The 15,259-nt window shown below is 43.8% G+C and overlaps 1 protein-coding gene across 16 annotated transcripts in view; it reads right to left on the bottom strand.

Moving 5' to 3' along the window:
• Positions 1 to 15,259, bottom strand: part of LOC121552334 (neurexin-3b) — a 436,890-nt gene that overhangs the window by 304,743 nt on the left and 116,888 nt on the right. For 15 of the 16 annotated variants that reach the window (XM_041865181.2, XM_041865182.2, XM_045211270.1 and 12 more), the window contains exons 6-8: positions 14,416 to 14,717; positions 12,095 to 12,118; positions 10,359 to 10,520 (exon numbers count right to left, since the gene is read on the bottom strand). In XM_041865181.2, the coding sequence (XP_041721115.1) occupies positions 10,359 to 10,520; positions 12,095 to 12,118; positions 14,416 to 14,717 (488 nt within the window). The remainder of the gene's footprint in view (positions 1 to 10,358; positions 10,521 to 12,094; positions 12,119 to 14,415; positions 14,718 to 15,259) is intronic. The other variant, XM_041865172.2, reaches the window with a different exon arrangement.

The following is a 15,259-nucleotide window of genomic DNA, read 5'->3' as shown; positions in this document are numbered from 1 at the left end:
TTACTTCGTCAGTTGAATGGTGTTTCCTCCGACACATTGGTGCTTCTGGGTTAAGCGGGTGGGTGTTAAGGAGCGTGGTTTGGCAGGTCATGTTTTGGAGGACGCATGACTCGACCTTCGCCTCTCCCGAGCCCGTTGGGGAGTTGCAGCGATGAGACAAGATAAAAATTGAAATTGGGGGTAAAAAAAAAAAGACGTCCTTGGACCAATCCCTGTCGACGGTGTTGAGCTACCGATGAACAAAAGGGTGTTTGTGATTTTTCAGACACACCCTGTTGCTGCTTTGACCACGTTGGAGGAAATGACACATTATAGTTACACAACTTGTTTTTGGTAGTGATGGGAAACCGAGATTTTCTGAAGCCTTTGGGGCTTTCACCAAATTGTGCCGAAAAACAGTTAATTAGTCAAAGCTTTTAACACATTGCACATTAGTGACATCTGTTGGTCAGGGATATACATCAGCATGTTTGATGTTTATATTGAAGTTTTAAAAAAATCGCTACATCCATCAAAACTTTGTGGTGAAATGGATAGGTGTGAATATGAATACACTAAAGCTAGTTTGAATGTGAGGTTCGCATCCCACATTCTGCGTACCTTTTTGCCTGTAATTCTTTGGGGGGCAGATAGTGTGGTTTCACCGGAAAAAAATGTCTGCACATAGCCAGGACTCGATCCTGTACCTGTGGTATCTGATTAGTTCCTAATCCTTGACCCAACCTAATAAGCTACTGTTCAGGTGGTATGTGACGAAAAGTGCAGTTGTCAATAATGTGTCCAGTAGAGGTCGGTGTTTGAAAGCAACTTGGCATCGAAGAAAGCACCAGTATGGTGATACTGACGATTTGTCAGCACAGATGGTTTGTTTACATAGCAGGTTAGGTTATTTAACATAGCAAGTTAGTGAATTAACGTGGCAGGTTAGGAGAACTAACGCAGCAGGATAGGTGAATTAGCGTAGCAGGTTAGGTGACTGAGGTTAAGGTTAGGCAAAGGGTTAGGGTTAGGGTTAAAGGCTCTGCATGGTCAATCCGGAATCTGAAGTGGCCATACAGCATTTACTGCGATGCAGCCTCTGCAGATGTCAGGGCTTTCATACTTCTTGTGCTTAGCGGAGCAGAGCAGAGCTGTTGTGAAGGAAGTTGTCAAGGAAGTGAGTTTGTGTTTATACAGGATGTACTGCCCCCAGCTACCGTCAACCAATCGTGTCAATGCGGAGCTATACGGAGCCCTCCGCATTGTTACAACATTTGAGAGGCGCACAGCGATGTGGTACAGAGCTTGATTTGGCCTCTGCATGCCTCGGTTCAAGTATAAATTGGCTTTTAGGCTTAGCTACAATGCTACAGTTGTCAACAACTGTTGGCCCCGACGCGACTACTAGATGGAGCTGTAGGCCTACTCCATCCAGCCACAATGCTAGAAACGTAAACAAACCATCTGCGGTGACAAATCATCAGTATCATAACACATGTCCTCTTTATTGCAGTCGGACTGCACAGCTCAGAAGATTGCTATATCATATCACAGGAGGTTGGTGGCACCTTGATTGGGGAGACGGGCTCGCGGTAATGGCTGGACCGGAATTGGTGGAATGGTATCCAATACATCAAACACATGGTTTGATGCCACTCCATTCGCGCCGTTCCGAGCCATCCTCCCCTCAGCAGCCTCCACTGTATCATATGGATACCATATGGATGTGGTTCCTGAGAACACTTAAGGGGGCGTTCCTCTGCCCAGGCGTTGCTGACGCATGCCAGATCTTACAATGCCTAGATAGGTAAAATACCTATCAGCTAACACATCATATGTTATAGCAATCTGGTGCCCGACGGCACAGTCGATGACGTAGCGCGCAACCATTGGTTGATGCATGCAATATTTGAGCAGGGGAACGCGACCTTATCCAACATGGAGCGGCACAGATAATGGTTGTGTTCCCCTGCTCAGATGTTGCATGCATCAACCAATGGTTGCGTGCCACGTCATCGACTGTGTCATCGACTGACAGATTGCTAAAACATATGATGTGGTTAGCTGATACGTAAAATACATATCAAGGCGTTGTAAAATCTGCCATGCATCAGCAACTCCTGGGCAGAAGAACGTGCCCAATATGTGTGCCAATTAAAGATCATGACTAATCAGATGCAAGGCCCAATTAGGGCCTAATCCAGCCCAGGTGTGCAGCTTGGATGGTTGTTAAAATCTACCTCAGTTTCATCGTTCTAGCATAGCAGAGGCTGCTGCACCTCTAACCTACAGATTCACATTAGTTGTTGGCATGGGACTCACGATGGCAACCACTCTCAGGGTAATGTTAAAGCAACTGGCTTTGTTTATACTGGTGGGAAACTTAATCTCTCCTGCTTTTACTCATACTTCCAGCACTGACACATGGCAACGACAACTTCCAAGCCGACTGCTGCAATTTGGCAATCATCCGCCCTTAAAACAGCATCAACTTCACCAACAAACCGTTTCCAGACCAGTTGTAGTGAAAACGGTCGCTGTGACGTGCCATTCAGACTACATGGAGATAGTCGTGAATGCTGATTTGTTTAAAATTGGTACTCTTATCGACGTGGATGACCTGCGCCTTGGAGTTGAACAGTACCAAGCCCAAGAGCCTTGTAAGGCTACAGTGTCAGCAGCCGGAGATGAGTACAGAATATTTGCAGCGCTATCGGACTGTGGAACCAAGCATTTGGTATGTATGGTGATACTGTTTCAGTAGTTGACTTCTTGGAATGACCTTCTCAGATTCTGCTTTGTGAATCCACAGATGAACAAAGACTCCTTGATCTACACAAACCACCTCAGATATATACCCAGAATCACTCCAGATGGGGTTATTCAAATGGATGGTGCTGTAATTCCAATTGAGTGTCAATTTGAAAGGTTAGGTTAGGCTATACTGTTGTATGGTGATCATAGTCCTGCGTAGCCCTATTGGTTGGCTTGCTTTAACTCTGTGATTTTGTTTCAGGAAGTACAATTTGAACAGTGCCTCTCTCCAGTCGACCTGGATCCCCTTTACCGCCACAGTGTCTGCTGAAGACGCCCTGCAGTTCTCCTTGATGCTCATGACAAGTGGGTATATAAATCCTGGGCTGCATTGAGCATTGAATGTTCAGATGGAATATATACCATGCAACACATGCCTCTCTGACATGCAGAATATAGAATCATATCAGACACTTATTGGTAGCATTTCTATCTGCAACATTCTACACAGTTCGCCTACTAAATATGGCCCTGTTAACAAACCCCTCCATCTTATACCTTTTAACCCCTTCATAGTATTTTCTGGCCGGGGTAGTTTTGTTAAGTTCCCAACACTCGTTCTGCTAAGATCCTATCGGTACGTTCTCTCTGCATGGTGTTTTGGGAACGCATGTTACAGCTTCCGCCATTGTAGGAAAGATGCATCCTTAAAACACTCAGTAAGCCTAAGTTCAATTGGGAAACCAGGGCTGCATGTTAACTCATCGCTTGCGGTATGGTATTGGAAACACAAGGACTGTATTGTTCATATCAGTGAAATAATTTTCAAAAGGTTAAACTGCTACACCTTTATACAGCCATATTTCCATGTTACATCGCTTGTTCGCATAAATGATGGAAGACAAGGGCGTACCTGTGCTAATTAGCTATCTGCATCTCTGAACACCTATGTAAGCGGAAGATGGACTCAACAAACGTGTTGCCACTGAAAAATATTAAGTGTGTATTGCAGTTGTGAAATTATTTTGATGTGATCTGACAGGGGGCTTTGTTTTATAGAACTATACCGCAATTGAGAATCTAATCACGCTTAGATGGTGTTTTTGGCTGTCCGAGCCAATTTGCCTCAACACATGTAAGGTCCTTGGACCATAAGGAGTAAAGTTAGGCTCATTCAGTCCATTTTTGGGATAACCTTCTGTCAATACTGCCACTTCTTGTCCAGGTGACTGGCTCTATGAGCGGGGTTTGGGAGTCTACTTCATGGGTGATCCCATCAATGTGGAGGTGTCTGTCAGGCTCGCGCACCACACCAGGCTCAGGGTCTTTGTTAGCAGCTGCGTGGCAACACTGGACCCTGACTGGAACTCTGTCCCCAGATACGTCTTCATTGAGAATGATGGGTAAGCAAGAGGAAATGTCCTAGTAACCTAAAGTGCCTACCTAGAATGAGTTGTCCCTATATGAGCATATTTTCCCCAAATGGCGCTTGGAGGGTTTTTTGTTTGGTACCAAGGAAGTTGAACTAATACCTCAATATGCATTTTATATTATCTCCCATCCAGGTGCTTGATGGATTCCCAGTTGCCTGGCTCCAACTCTAGGTTCATGCGTAGAACCCAGGACGACAAGCTCCGGTTCCACATTGATGCCTTTAGGTTCCACCAAGAGGATAGGGCAGAGGTGAGGGCAATTTTTTAAAACCAGCGACGTTGTAGAGTGCATTATGGGTACTGCAGTTGGTACGTGATGCTACAGTAAAATAACTTTCAGCATCACAGTAGCCTACATAATGGCTTTATCTTTGTTTTTACAGCTGTACATCACATGCCACCTTATTGCAGTCCCTGTCATGGACCATGCAGAGCCTAGCAACAAGGCATGCTCCTTCATCGATGGCAGGTCTGAGATCTGACTTAGCTACGCTTAGTGGGCTGTGACCTATCCACTGGCATACCATAGTATTTGTTAAAATGGTGTACTTGGTACATTAGTCAATCTTTCATCCATTTCAGGTGGAAGTCTGCCGACGAGAATGATTTGCTATGTGGCCGTTGTCCAAGTCTGACGAGCCAGAAGTGGGTTGCTCCAGCACGACGTCCCCTCGGTGACAGATTGGGCAGTAGCCGACCTGAACCTCGTGGTTACCGCAGCAAACCCCCAGCCTCTGGTGACCGTTGGCGTGGGATGAAAGCCAAGAAGGGTATATTTGGCATCCTAATCCCTGTATTCTTCTTGCCTCTTCTCAAAATGCATTGCAGAATAGGGTCTGAGGGGAGGGACCTTCTGCTCCAATATGGCTGATGGGATGCAAGGAATTGAGGAAAGACTAATTGCAAGTGTGTTGGTGAGAAGTTTGCCTTGCATGTGTTTAATGACAATGTAATTTTAGTGTTGGAACAGGATGCTTCTTTGGGCCCCATGATGGTCTTCCCAACCCAACAAAAGAGTACACCTCTATCTCCACGCACGAAGGAAGGTGTCCATATAAATGGCTTCCCCTCTGCTACAAGAGACGCGAGGCCTGTATCACCTGGCAGTCGTTGGAAGAGTGGAATGGCCTTCAAGAGAGGTACTTTGACTGTCGTATGTAGTGCACAACCTTTGACCAGTGTTTTGAAAACCTGACCCTAGGCAACAGTGACTAGGGTCTAGTTAATTGACTGACTCTTTCGGCAACTTCGATGAGGGACATTTTCAGACGGATGACTCAACAAATCACAAGGCAGACATGCCAGTCTCGATTTGAAACCACATTTAGCAGGCAATACCTTTGCAGTGGTTTTAGTGACTGTAGTTAATGCAAACTAGCCACCTGTGAAATGCACTAATTAAAAATAACCTCTACTCCATCTTGCTAACTATTTTGTTTTTTTATTCAAGCGGATAAGGCAGTTACTTCCTCTATGCCAAACTGATGTCTTACTTACAGACCTGTTAAGCCAGTAAATTTGAAAATTGTAGAAGGCAACCGTGATGTCTAGCCTATTGCCCAGCCCATGAGGCGCTGGTCAAAAGTAGTGCACTATAGGGAATAGGGTGCCATTTTGGATACTTGTATTTTCATATCTATACAGGCTAGCTGTGTTAATCTGTTACATTTAATTCCAGGACCTTATTTCGGCCAATCTGAAAATGCGGGTAGTCCTTTGGGCCTGAAGGTTGGACCCAACAAGCATGGTTTCGTTAGCTCTGCAACATATGATGGCTTCATCAGGCAGAAAGAACTGATTGGCCAAAGAGGTAATTACATTCTTTACTGGTTTGCATGTATAATAACTGCATATAGGCTCTGTGCTAAATAGTCTGTTCTCAGAGCTGGAGCCCATTGGCGCAAAGATTACCACAGAGAAAGAGGGTCTGATTGAAGATCTAGGTGATGAGAAGCATGACAAGGATCGGGTTAACATTGGAACTCATGGTAAAGGTATGCATGGGATCATGGTATTGTTTTTAGAGGGAAGGAACCTGCACATTACACTATTTAGCAAGCAGGTTAGCGTTTTTTGGGATGACTCTGCTCTGCAGAGTGGTCACTAGCTGTCACAGCCCAAATCATGAAATATGCTCTTAAACCTAATGCCTAACCTTTAAATTAAGACCAAAAAGCTGCTTTTGGTTCATTTAAGTTTTACTATGTAGTCAATTTTGACTTTGCAGCTGGCACATCTAGTGGAAATCGCTCAGTTTTCCCTCCAGGACAATACTCGTCCCAATAAATGTCAACCTGCAAGTGTCACTATCACATATCAGAGCTTTTGTGGTTTCACAAAGCAGTTATGAAATGTTCCCAGTCCACTAACACTTTTCTGTTTACAGAACTGGAAGGCGTTGTTGCTGTGGTGGCCACTTAGTCTAGCTCCCAGCAGCAGCACACCAACACACGGAGGGTGGTGATTCAAGTCCTGATGTCCTACACAAGGTTGACCCGAGAACTACCAAATGACCTCCGCACCATCTGCTCCTGATAAGGTGCACAACCTGTGAAGAGGCCACCAAACTAAGGAGACCTGCTCAATCAGATATCTCAAAAGAACAAGGTCAACCCAAGAGGACTGTTAACCTTGTGAAATAAATTATTTAAAGCTTCTTTGACAATGTGTTTCAGTTTTTACCGTTATGCACTATATGCTAGAGTAATCTAAAATATTGCCTTAATTTGTTAATGTGAATGCCCGCTTTAGGATCATCTCCTTTGGTGTGGGGGTTATGTACAGGTAAAATATTTTGAGTGCATATTCAATGCTAGCCCAACTCTTCAGATCCATGATCTGAATATCCAGTCCTGGCTTAATGTGACTCTGGTTCACAAGTCCCAAGGTTCCTGATCAAGTTACAGGGAATTCCTAGGAAAATTGGGCTTGCAATGTGAAGAACTCTGGTTATGCAAGCGCTATATATATATATATATATATAGGGTCTGACGAACCAGAAATTGGCACTGGTATTTTTAACACTAGCCCTTTAATTTTTTCCTCTACTCATTAACCAGAATGATGGTTTTGTGCACAAAACAAGTTAGACAGGCTCACTGGGCTAAAAATGGACCAGCCCATCTGGCATTTGCCCGACATGCCAGGCCGCCCCTGGACAGCTTTACTTTGCTGATACAGATGCTGAAAATGCATCCAGGAGGTTAGCCAACTGTACAATTTGCATGGAAGTGTTGGAAGAGGATAATGTCCTGATATAGGGTAATGACATTTCTCCCAACTAGTGCCTTAAAGTATCTAACATTCTAAGCAGGCACGGTCATTTCAGAGGTATAAGTGGACTGTGTCCTACTGTCCCGTTGCTCTCTGCTACAGAATGTTAAAGGAGCAGTTGCTATATCCATTTTTAAACAAATTATATCTTGAATAACTTTAAAATTCCTCAGCTAATTTCAACTGTCGCACCCAATCAAACCTCATGAGCTTATTTCACTCATTTGTAAATGTAAACAAACACTGTATAGCCTCAACAATATTGAGATCATGGATGGTCAGTCCCTGTATCAATAGCTCTGTGGTTACATTTCTCCAGTCCCATCACTCAGATGTTTACCAAATCAGTGGCGGGGTGGTGCTTATTGTTCGAACTGCAGATTGCCCATTTAAGGTCTGCCAGGCCGGGCTCTGACAGTCACCTCTCGATGCTGGGCCTTCCCCTGCCCTTAACCCAGCTGAACAAGGACACTAATTTGGGTGATTATTTGGACAGGCAGAACGCCTCCCTCACACCCTGCCCCTCATACTGAGATCCCTACCTCCTGCCCAGTCAACACACGCAGAGTAAAGTCACCTTGTCTCTAGTCTTATCGGTTTGACTGAGCGTTCCAACTCCTCCCCTCATTACCAGGACGCTCCTAATATGGTTGTACCCTTTCCTTTAGCTTCCTAATGACACCCAGCCACTGGTACAATTACTCCAAGGTTTCTCGTAGAGGGGACAACGATAGCCTGTTTAAAAGTCACACTGTGGCACTTGGATTTTATATCCAGTAAATGGGAGTTTATTATTGGGATATGTTTATATTGGATAAAACTAGACTGAGGATCCTATGGCTCAGTTGATTTGAGCATGGTACTTCAAAACCAGAGTTGTTTGATTCCCCCATAGCCTACATACACAGAATATACAGTATGTATAAACTGTGCATCCCCATACTCTGCTAAAAGCTTCCGCTAAATGACCACATTCAATTATTATACTGTAGTATATAGCTGATCTCCATTGTACCGCTGTATTATTATAGCGAGCTACTCCACATGGCCACTTGCTTGGTTTTCATTCCCAACATATTGTAGCAAATTTGGGGGGGTCCAGCGACTGTCCAACCAACACCTTTACCGTTACGCCAAGCGGTCCAAACCTGTTGAGGTTGCTAGGTGTTGGGTTGAGGTCCGTACAATATGCTGAATACTGTACAGTCTTAACTATGGATCTCTGGTTAAACGCATCTGTTAAACATCCACATCATAATCAAAGTATAATATAGTTGCTGCTGTATCATTATAGCATTATAAATAGCTACTTGTTACATAATACCCAATGGCCTACAGAACAGAATGATGGCATTTACAGCATTCTAAAGGTCAACCTCCTCCACATCACTGTAATCAGCACATCATCACACAATTAGACTCTCTTCGTCTGCATCCCAAATGGCACCCTATTCCCTATTTAGTGTGCTGCTTTTGACCAGCTCCATATGGCTTTTGGGATGTAGCTTTAGTCTTCCTTCTGAAGAGTGAGAGCAAGATGAACCCATTTTATCATCTGAATAGTTCTCTTATTTTCCGCTAAATGGCTTTGCAATGGTTCAATTGCCATCCTCTCTTTCAATGGTAAATAGATGTCCTTTGGGAGAGGAGCGTTTGTGATAATGAGAACTGAATACCACACTTGCAGGTTTATCAAATGTCTGTATGAAGATGAGAGGATGGAGAATGATAGATTAAAGATGCCCCAAGGAAGAGAAAAAGGATACAGATTTAAAGGTAATTTCAGCCCAGAGTGCAATGGACAAAGACAATTAATTCCAGATGATCACCATCATTTCACGTGCGAGAGTGCTGTGTCGGCCTCCCGAGTGGCGCAGTGGTCTAAGGCACTGCATCACAGTGTTTGATGCGACACTACAGACCCGGGGTCGATCCCAGGCTGTGTCACAACCGGCCGTGACCGGGAGTCCCATTGGGCGGCGCACAATTGGCCCATCGTCGTCCGGGCAGGGGAGGGTTTGGCCGGGGGAGATTTACTTGGCTTATCGCGCTCTAGTGACTCCATGTGGCGGGCTGTGTGCCTGCAGGCTGACTTCGGTTGTCAGTTGAACGGTGTTTCCTCCGACACATTGGTACAGCTGGCTTCCGGGTTAAGCCTGCCGGTGTTAAGGAGCGCGGTTTGGTGGGTCATGTTTCGGGGGATGCATGACTCGACCTTTTGTGAGACAAGATCGTAATTGGATATCACGAAAAACGGGGTAAAAAAATAATAATTAAAGAATGCAGTATCATGGTGATGTGAGCACAAGTAATGGCTGACACGTTTTGAAGAGGAAGGAATTTTATCTAAACCCTAAAACCCTAAAATGCCTAGGAGGTCAGAGCGTACATTTCAAATATCCTAAAACAACAACAATACATTGTGTCTTATAATAATAATAATAATAATAGCCTTATCACACCAAAATTCCCTTTGTTGTTATTGAACATTAGGTCTGGCGTAGTCTTACAGTATCCCACTGCTGTACTACAGTCAAACTGAGTCTGCAAATGACATATGACAGGAACTATTTTGGGGGCCATTTTCTCACACAACTGCTGTGAATGTTGTGAATTAGATTAAGCTGAGGAATATTGAATGGCTGCCGAGCACTTCTTCCTCTGTCTGCCAACTCTGCAGCTTTCATTGATAATGCAATTTCATTTGTCATCACTGCTGCTGTTGCTTAGCGGAGGAAAGCCATGCTGATTTGACATATTTAATTCAACTGCTCTGACTAGCTAAGTGGATGTGGATGCTGTGTTTGTGTGTGTGTGTGTTTGTGTGTGTGTGTGCATCTGTACAACCACCCTAGCATGTTTGCGTTTGTGAGTGCTTGCACGCTCGCACGTGTGAGTGTACCCCCAACGTAAACCTACCTCTTTCAGACAGCCCATGAAGTTGTTGCTGACGGGAGAACCAGGCAGATCAGCCGTACTAGGACTCCCACCCACGTAGAAGAAGTCATCAGACCCCAGCATGGTGTAGTCTTCCTGGGTATACCCTGTCGTGGTGAGGATCCCATCCACGGAGATAGTCACCTGTTATAGGGGTAACGCATACCAAAGCCAAACCATTACACTCTGAGGTAAAACACTCTATTCAATAGGATACATACACCTCTCTTCTTGGTCTGCTATGACTTGGTGTCTAGATATCTGTTGTTTCTTACATTCAGTTAGGAATTCACTTGAGATCATCTGGGCTAGTAGCGTTGGTGCCTTGGAGCGATAGTTTGGATTAGACTGCGTTTTGGGATCTTTTAATTGCTTTAGTCATAGGTAGGGTTCACAGGACAGGTAAAGAAAATATGTCAGAGCAGAGGCATATTTTCTTTATCTTTGATGGGGGTAAGAGAATGGATTCTCGTTCGGTTTGGATAGTTCAGGTTGGGGGAGGGTTAGTAAAATGGACAAATTGCCAAGGACAAATTGCTTGTACTTGTCTTAGGTTTCAGGGTTCAATTTGTAACTACAAACAGTCACTAACACACACACACACACACACACACACAAACACCTCTCTCTCTCTCTCGCTCTCTCTCTGTCACGCACGCTCGCTCTTATACACACACATGCATTATATAGGGAGGATTATCACACAACTTCACAAATGTGCAAACCAAGGTTTTTAATTTTTCAGAAGTTAATAAAAACACAAGTAAGTTTGACATGTAAGGGGTATAAATGATTCGACGATGTCATACAAAGCATGATCAAGCCAATCGGGATACAGGGCTCATGCACCAATCAAGTCAAGGGGATTGGGAGGGGGAGGGACTAATGTTAGCCACAACACACAGACACCACTGTCACCAGCATGTTACAAACACAACACACAGGGACGGGATGGGGGGATAGGACAGTGATAGTGAGTGATAGGGGGAAGGTGAGTGAACGTGTTAAAGTGTTAGTGGTTATGGGTGAGGGGGTAAAGAGAGGGTAAAGGTCATATGATGCCACAGGTCAGGAGGTGAAAGGGCGTTTATGAGCGGTGGTGGGCATGCCATGTGCCAGACTGAGTGTGTTGGAAACAACTGTCAGAGCTCCAGCAAAGAAACGGTCGCCATTTTGTCTTTTGGATGCCATTTTGTCTCTGTTTGGTGTTTTACAGTCTGGACTGCAGTTTGGCTGCTGCTAGTTGAAGAATAAGTCACTCTTCTTGTTTGGTTTGTGGCAGAGCTTCTGTCAGTTCTTGGCGACAGTACTCACCAAAAATGTGGAGGTTTTTATTTGGTGGAAAAACATTTTTTTATGTATCCCTGACAAAATATCAAAAGTCAGATCTGGTGGTTCTTTTGAGACTCGTAGAACTTCTGCGAACTTTGTAGCGATGAGAAAAAAAAATAGAAAAAAAAAGCCGGAGTGAAAAAATAGGAGAGGGAGTGGGTGTGGGAGGAGGGAAGTTGGGAGGCCAAGGATGGGGAGGATATTGAGAAGTGAAGAAAGCTGTTGGTAATACAAACCCATTTCCTCATTTTTTGATAAGAAGTGTCTAGGATGAAACTCAAAGTATACAAAGAAAAAGAAGAGGGGGGGGGGGGACGGGGGGGCACACGGCAAATCCAAAAAAAGACAATTAGAATGATATCTACCAGACAATGTAGTTTGTTTACCATAGCGTGTCCCATGCCTGATTGCTTTCCGGAAAAGGGGGAAGAAAGGAAATCAAAAGAATAGTGAACAAAACGGTTGTTAATAAGGGATGGGAAAACAAAATAAAAACCAATGATGTAGGATGATAGTTAGTACATTAGTTAGTTGTTAGTTAGATAACGGTTAGTTAGTAAGTAAATAAAATGACTTAGTATTTCATGAATGGTAAGTGTTAGTCTAACAAAGTGTGTCTTCCCAAAGAGAGGGAGAATGACGGAAAGGGAAAGAAAGAGAGAGACAGAGAGGAAGTAGAGAGAGATAGAGAGGAGGAAAAGAGGACCCTAGCTCAGCCTCTGGTCTCAGTGTTCCTTCAGCTGTAGGTAGCTAGTGGGCTACATCCTTTAAAAACATGGTACCTGTTAGTGGCAGGAAATTAACACTTTACTTACTTGTCCACCTCTCTTCACCTCCATTCAAGGCTCCATTCTATTGGCTGAGGAAACTCCCTGCCACTCCCTCTCCACACCACAAACAGTTCTCAGCTACTGTTTCTCTCATAGCGCTTTCACTCTTACAGTACAAGTATACACTGAGTGGACAAAACATTAAGAACACCTTCCTAATATTGAGCTGCACCCCCTTTTGCCCTCAGAACAGCCTCAATTCGTCAGGGCATGGACTCTAGCATTCCACAGGTCTCTTCTCCTTCATCTACACTATTTGAAGTGGATTTAACAAGTGACATCAATAAGGGATCATAGCTTTCACCTGGTAAGTCTATGTCATGGAAAGAGCAGGTGTACCTAATGCTTTGTACACTCTGTATATTCCTCAAGTATTATTATATATTTTTTAAATACTAATTTTTTAAGTTGAGTTGTAATTACTTCTTGTCTACCTCTCTGCACCTCCATTCAAGGCTCCATTCAACTGGCTGGAGACCCAAATCCCACTCCCTCTCTACATTCACAAACAGCTACCAGTTCGCTCATTGTTTCTGCTCTAGTGTGTACAGTTACCAGTACATATCCAGTGTACAGTACAATACATGCCCTGCCTCTTAAAGTTTAGTTAAGTAGTAATACTGTTATTATAGTACATTATAAACTGGGTGGGTCGAGCCCTGAATGCTGATTGTCTGACAGCCGTGGTATTCCACGGGTGTGACAAAACATTTATTTTTACTGCTCTAATTACGTTGGTAACCAGTTTATAATAGCAAAAAGGTACCTCGGGGGTTTGTGATATATGTCCAAAATACCACGGCTAAGGGCTGTGTCCATGCACTCTGCGTTGCGTTGTACCTAAGAACAGCCCTTAGCCGTGATATATTGGCCATATACCACACCTCCTCTGGCCTTATTGCTTAAGTATCCGATACCAGTATTAGTGTATACCATCCTTATGAGCAGAAGTATTGTAAACAATCTAAGTTGAGGAGCAACATAAAGGACAAAGTGACAATTGAGATCCTATCAGTGGCCATTTGAACATATATTTATACTATTTGAAGAAGATGCTCCACTGATCTGAAACTTATTTCCAATTTGTCATCTGTAGGCTACTGTCAGTCACACAAAGTCCCTGCAATTGTTCAGAGTAGGATGTCTTAAACTCTGCCTTGTAGTTTCTGTATATTTACAGAGGAGAAGAATATCCTACAGTGGTTTGTAAAGGAAAGACAGTTTCTGAAGGCAACGTGACCCAGCCTCTGATAGAAGGGTCCGCTTAGTGGAGAATAAAAGCAGAGAAGTATCAGATAAGTTTCAATGAAGGAAATAGGGAAGTCTTCAAGTTCAACAGGAAGATAAGGAAGTGACAGAAACACAGAGCCACCGTGTCAGCTCCACCACTAAGCTATCAATCACTATGTCATCTGGGCTTCTTTTATTCACATAGTCACTGGCTGCTAGGAAGTCAAATAGAGGGGAAACACTATCTAACTGTACTGATGATAACTCAATACTACATTAAGTCATAATGCCTCTCTCATAATATGTATCAACACAACATTGTCGACAACTATCTAAATTGCTTATTAGGGCACTTGGAAAAGGTGCTGTAGAAATAAACCAACCCATTATAATACATAAATTCAAAGAGAGGGAAAACATTAATCTTACAACATCTAACCTAAACGATTACTCAATATTATAATTCATAATAGAAGTGTGATTACCGATGCAACATCCGTAACGACTATCAACTATGTTCAGCACATAGAATACTTGGAAAAGCATTAATGGACAAATAAAGCCAAGAAATTACTATCAATCAATTGATCTATTGCTACTAATCAATATCAGTCTTGAACCTACGTCACCTCAGTCTCCATGGTTACCTGTCTGAGGTTGCGTGTGACCTTGATGTCGTGCCAGCCGTTGTCGTTGAACTTCCCGTTGACGGGCTCCACGATGGCCTCGAAGGCCCCCGAGCCCAGGTTGATGACCAGGCTCACCGCCCCGTCCTTTAGGGCCAGGTTGACGTAGTCGGCAGACTTCCCCGTGTGGAGTAAGAGACCATTCCTCTGCCACGTCTTGAAGGACAGCGTGATCTCATCGCTGGAGGACTGGATGGGGTTCTGGGACAGGTCGTAGCAGAAGTACTCCGAACCACGGAACGTTGCCACATTCTCTTCTCTCGCTGGAGGTAGAAGAGAAACAGGATGGATGTAAGTTTGTGTTATATTCAAACCTCTTATCCAAAACTTATAGAAGTGTAGAGTCTACGACATTAACGGTGAAACGTGTACTGTATGTCCTGGATGGGAATCAAACGCACAACCCACAAAGAGATTATTGATGGACTCCACAAATCATTGACACAAACAGGAAGCCAACTGTATAATCTATCATATTTGACGGTTAAAACATGACATAATTATGATCCCTTCATACCCTGCAAGTCTTGAATCATGTTAGAGGCACAAAAGGAATTACACAATGACCCAAATAAACATGAGAAGTAGGCTATGACATCACCTCCCATGAGAAGACAGGACAGAGAGGCCGATCAATCTAATCCAGTCGCCACGGTAATATATCTATGAGTCACCATATCAGCTATCCCATAATGTTCTCCTCATACTCGAACGCATGCATCATAAAAACCCAATACATATGACCCTCAGTCGAGGTCTCCATGCTAGCAGACTTCCTATGGAGAGCACAATGGTAACCTGCTAC

Source organism: Coregonus clupeaformis, chromosome 36 (assembly GCF_020615455.1).
Source record: "Coregonus clupeaformis isolate EN_2021a chromosome 36, ASM2061545v1, whole genome shotgun sequence".
Taxonomy (NCBI): domain Eukaryota; kingdom Metazoa; phylum Chordata; class Actinopteri; order Salmoniformes; family Salmonidae; genus Coregonus; species Coregonus clupeaformis.
The sequence above is the reverse complement of the archived record's forward strand: the minus strand, read 5'-3'. Positions and strand labels throughout refer to the sequence as shown.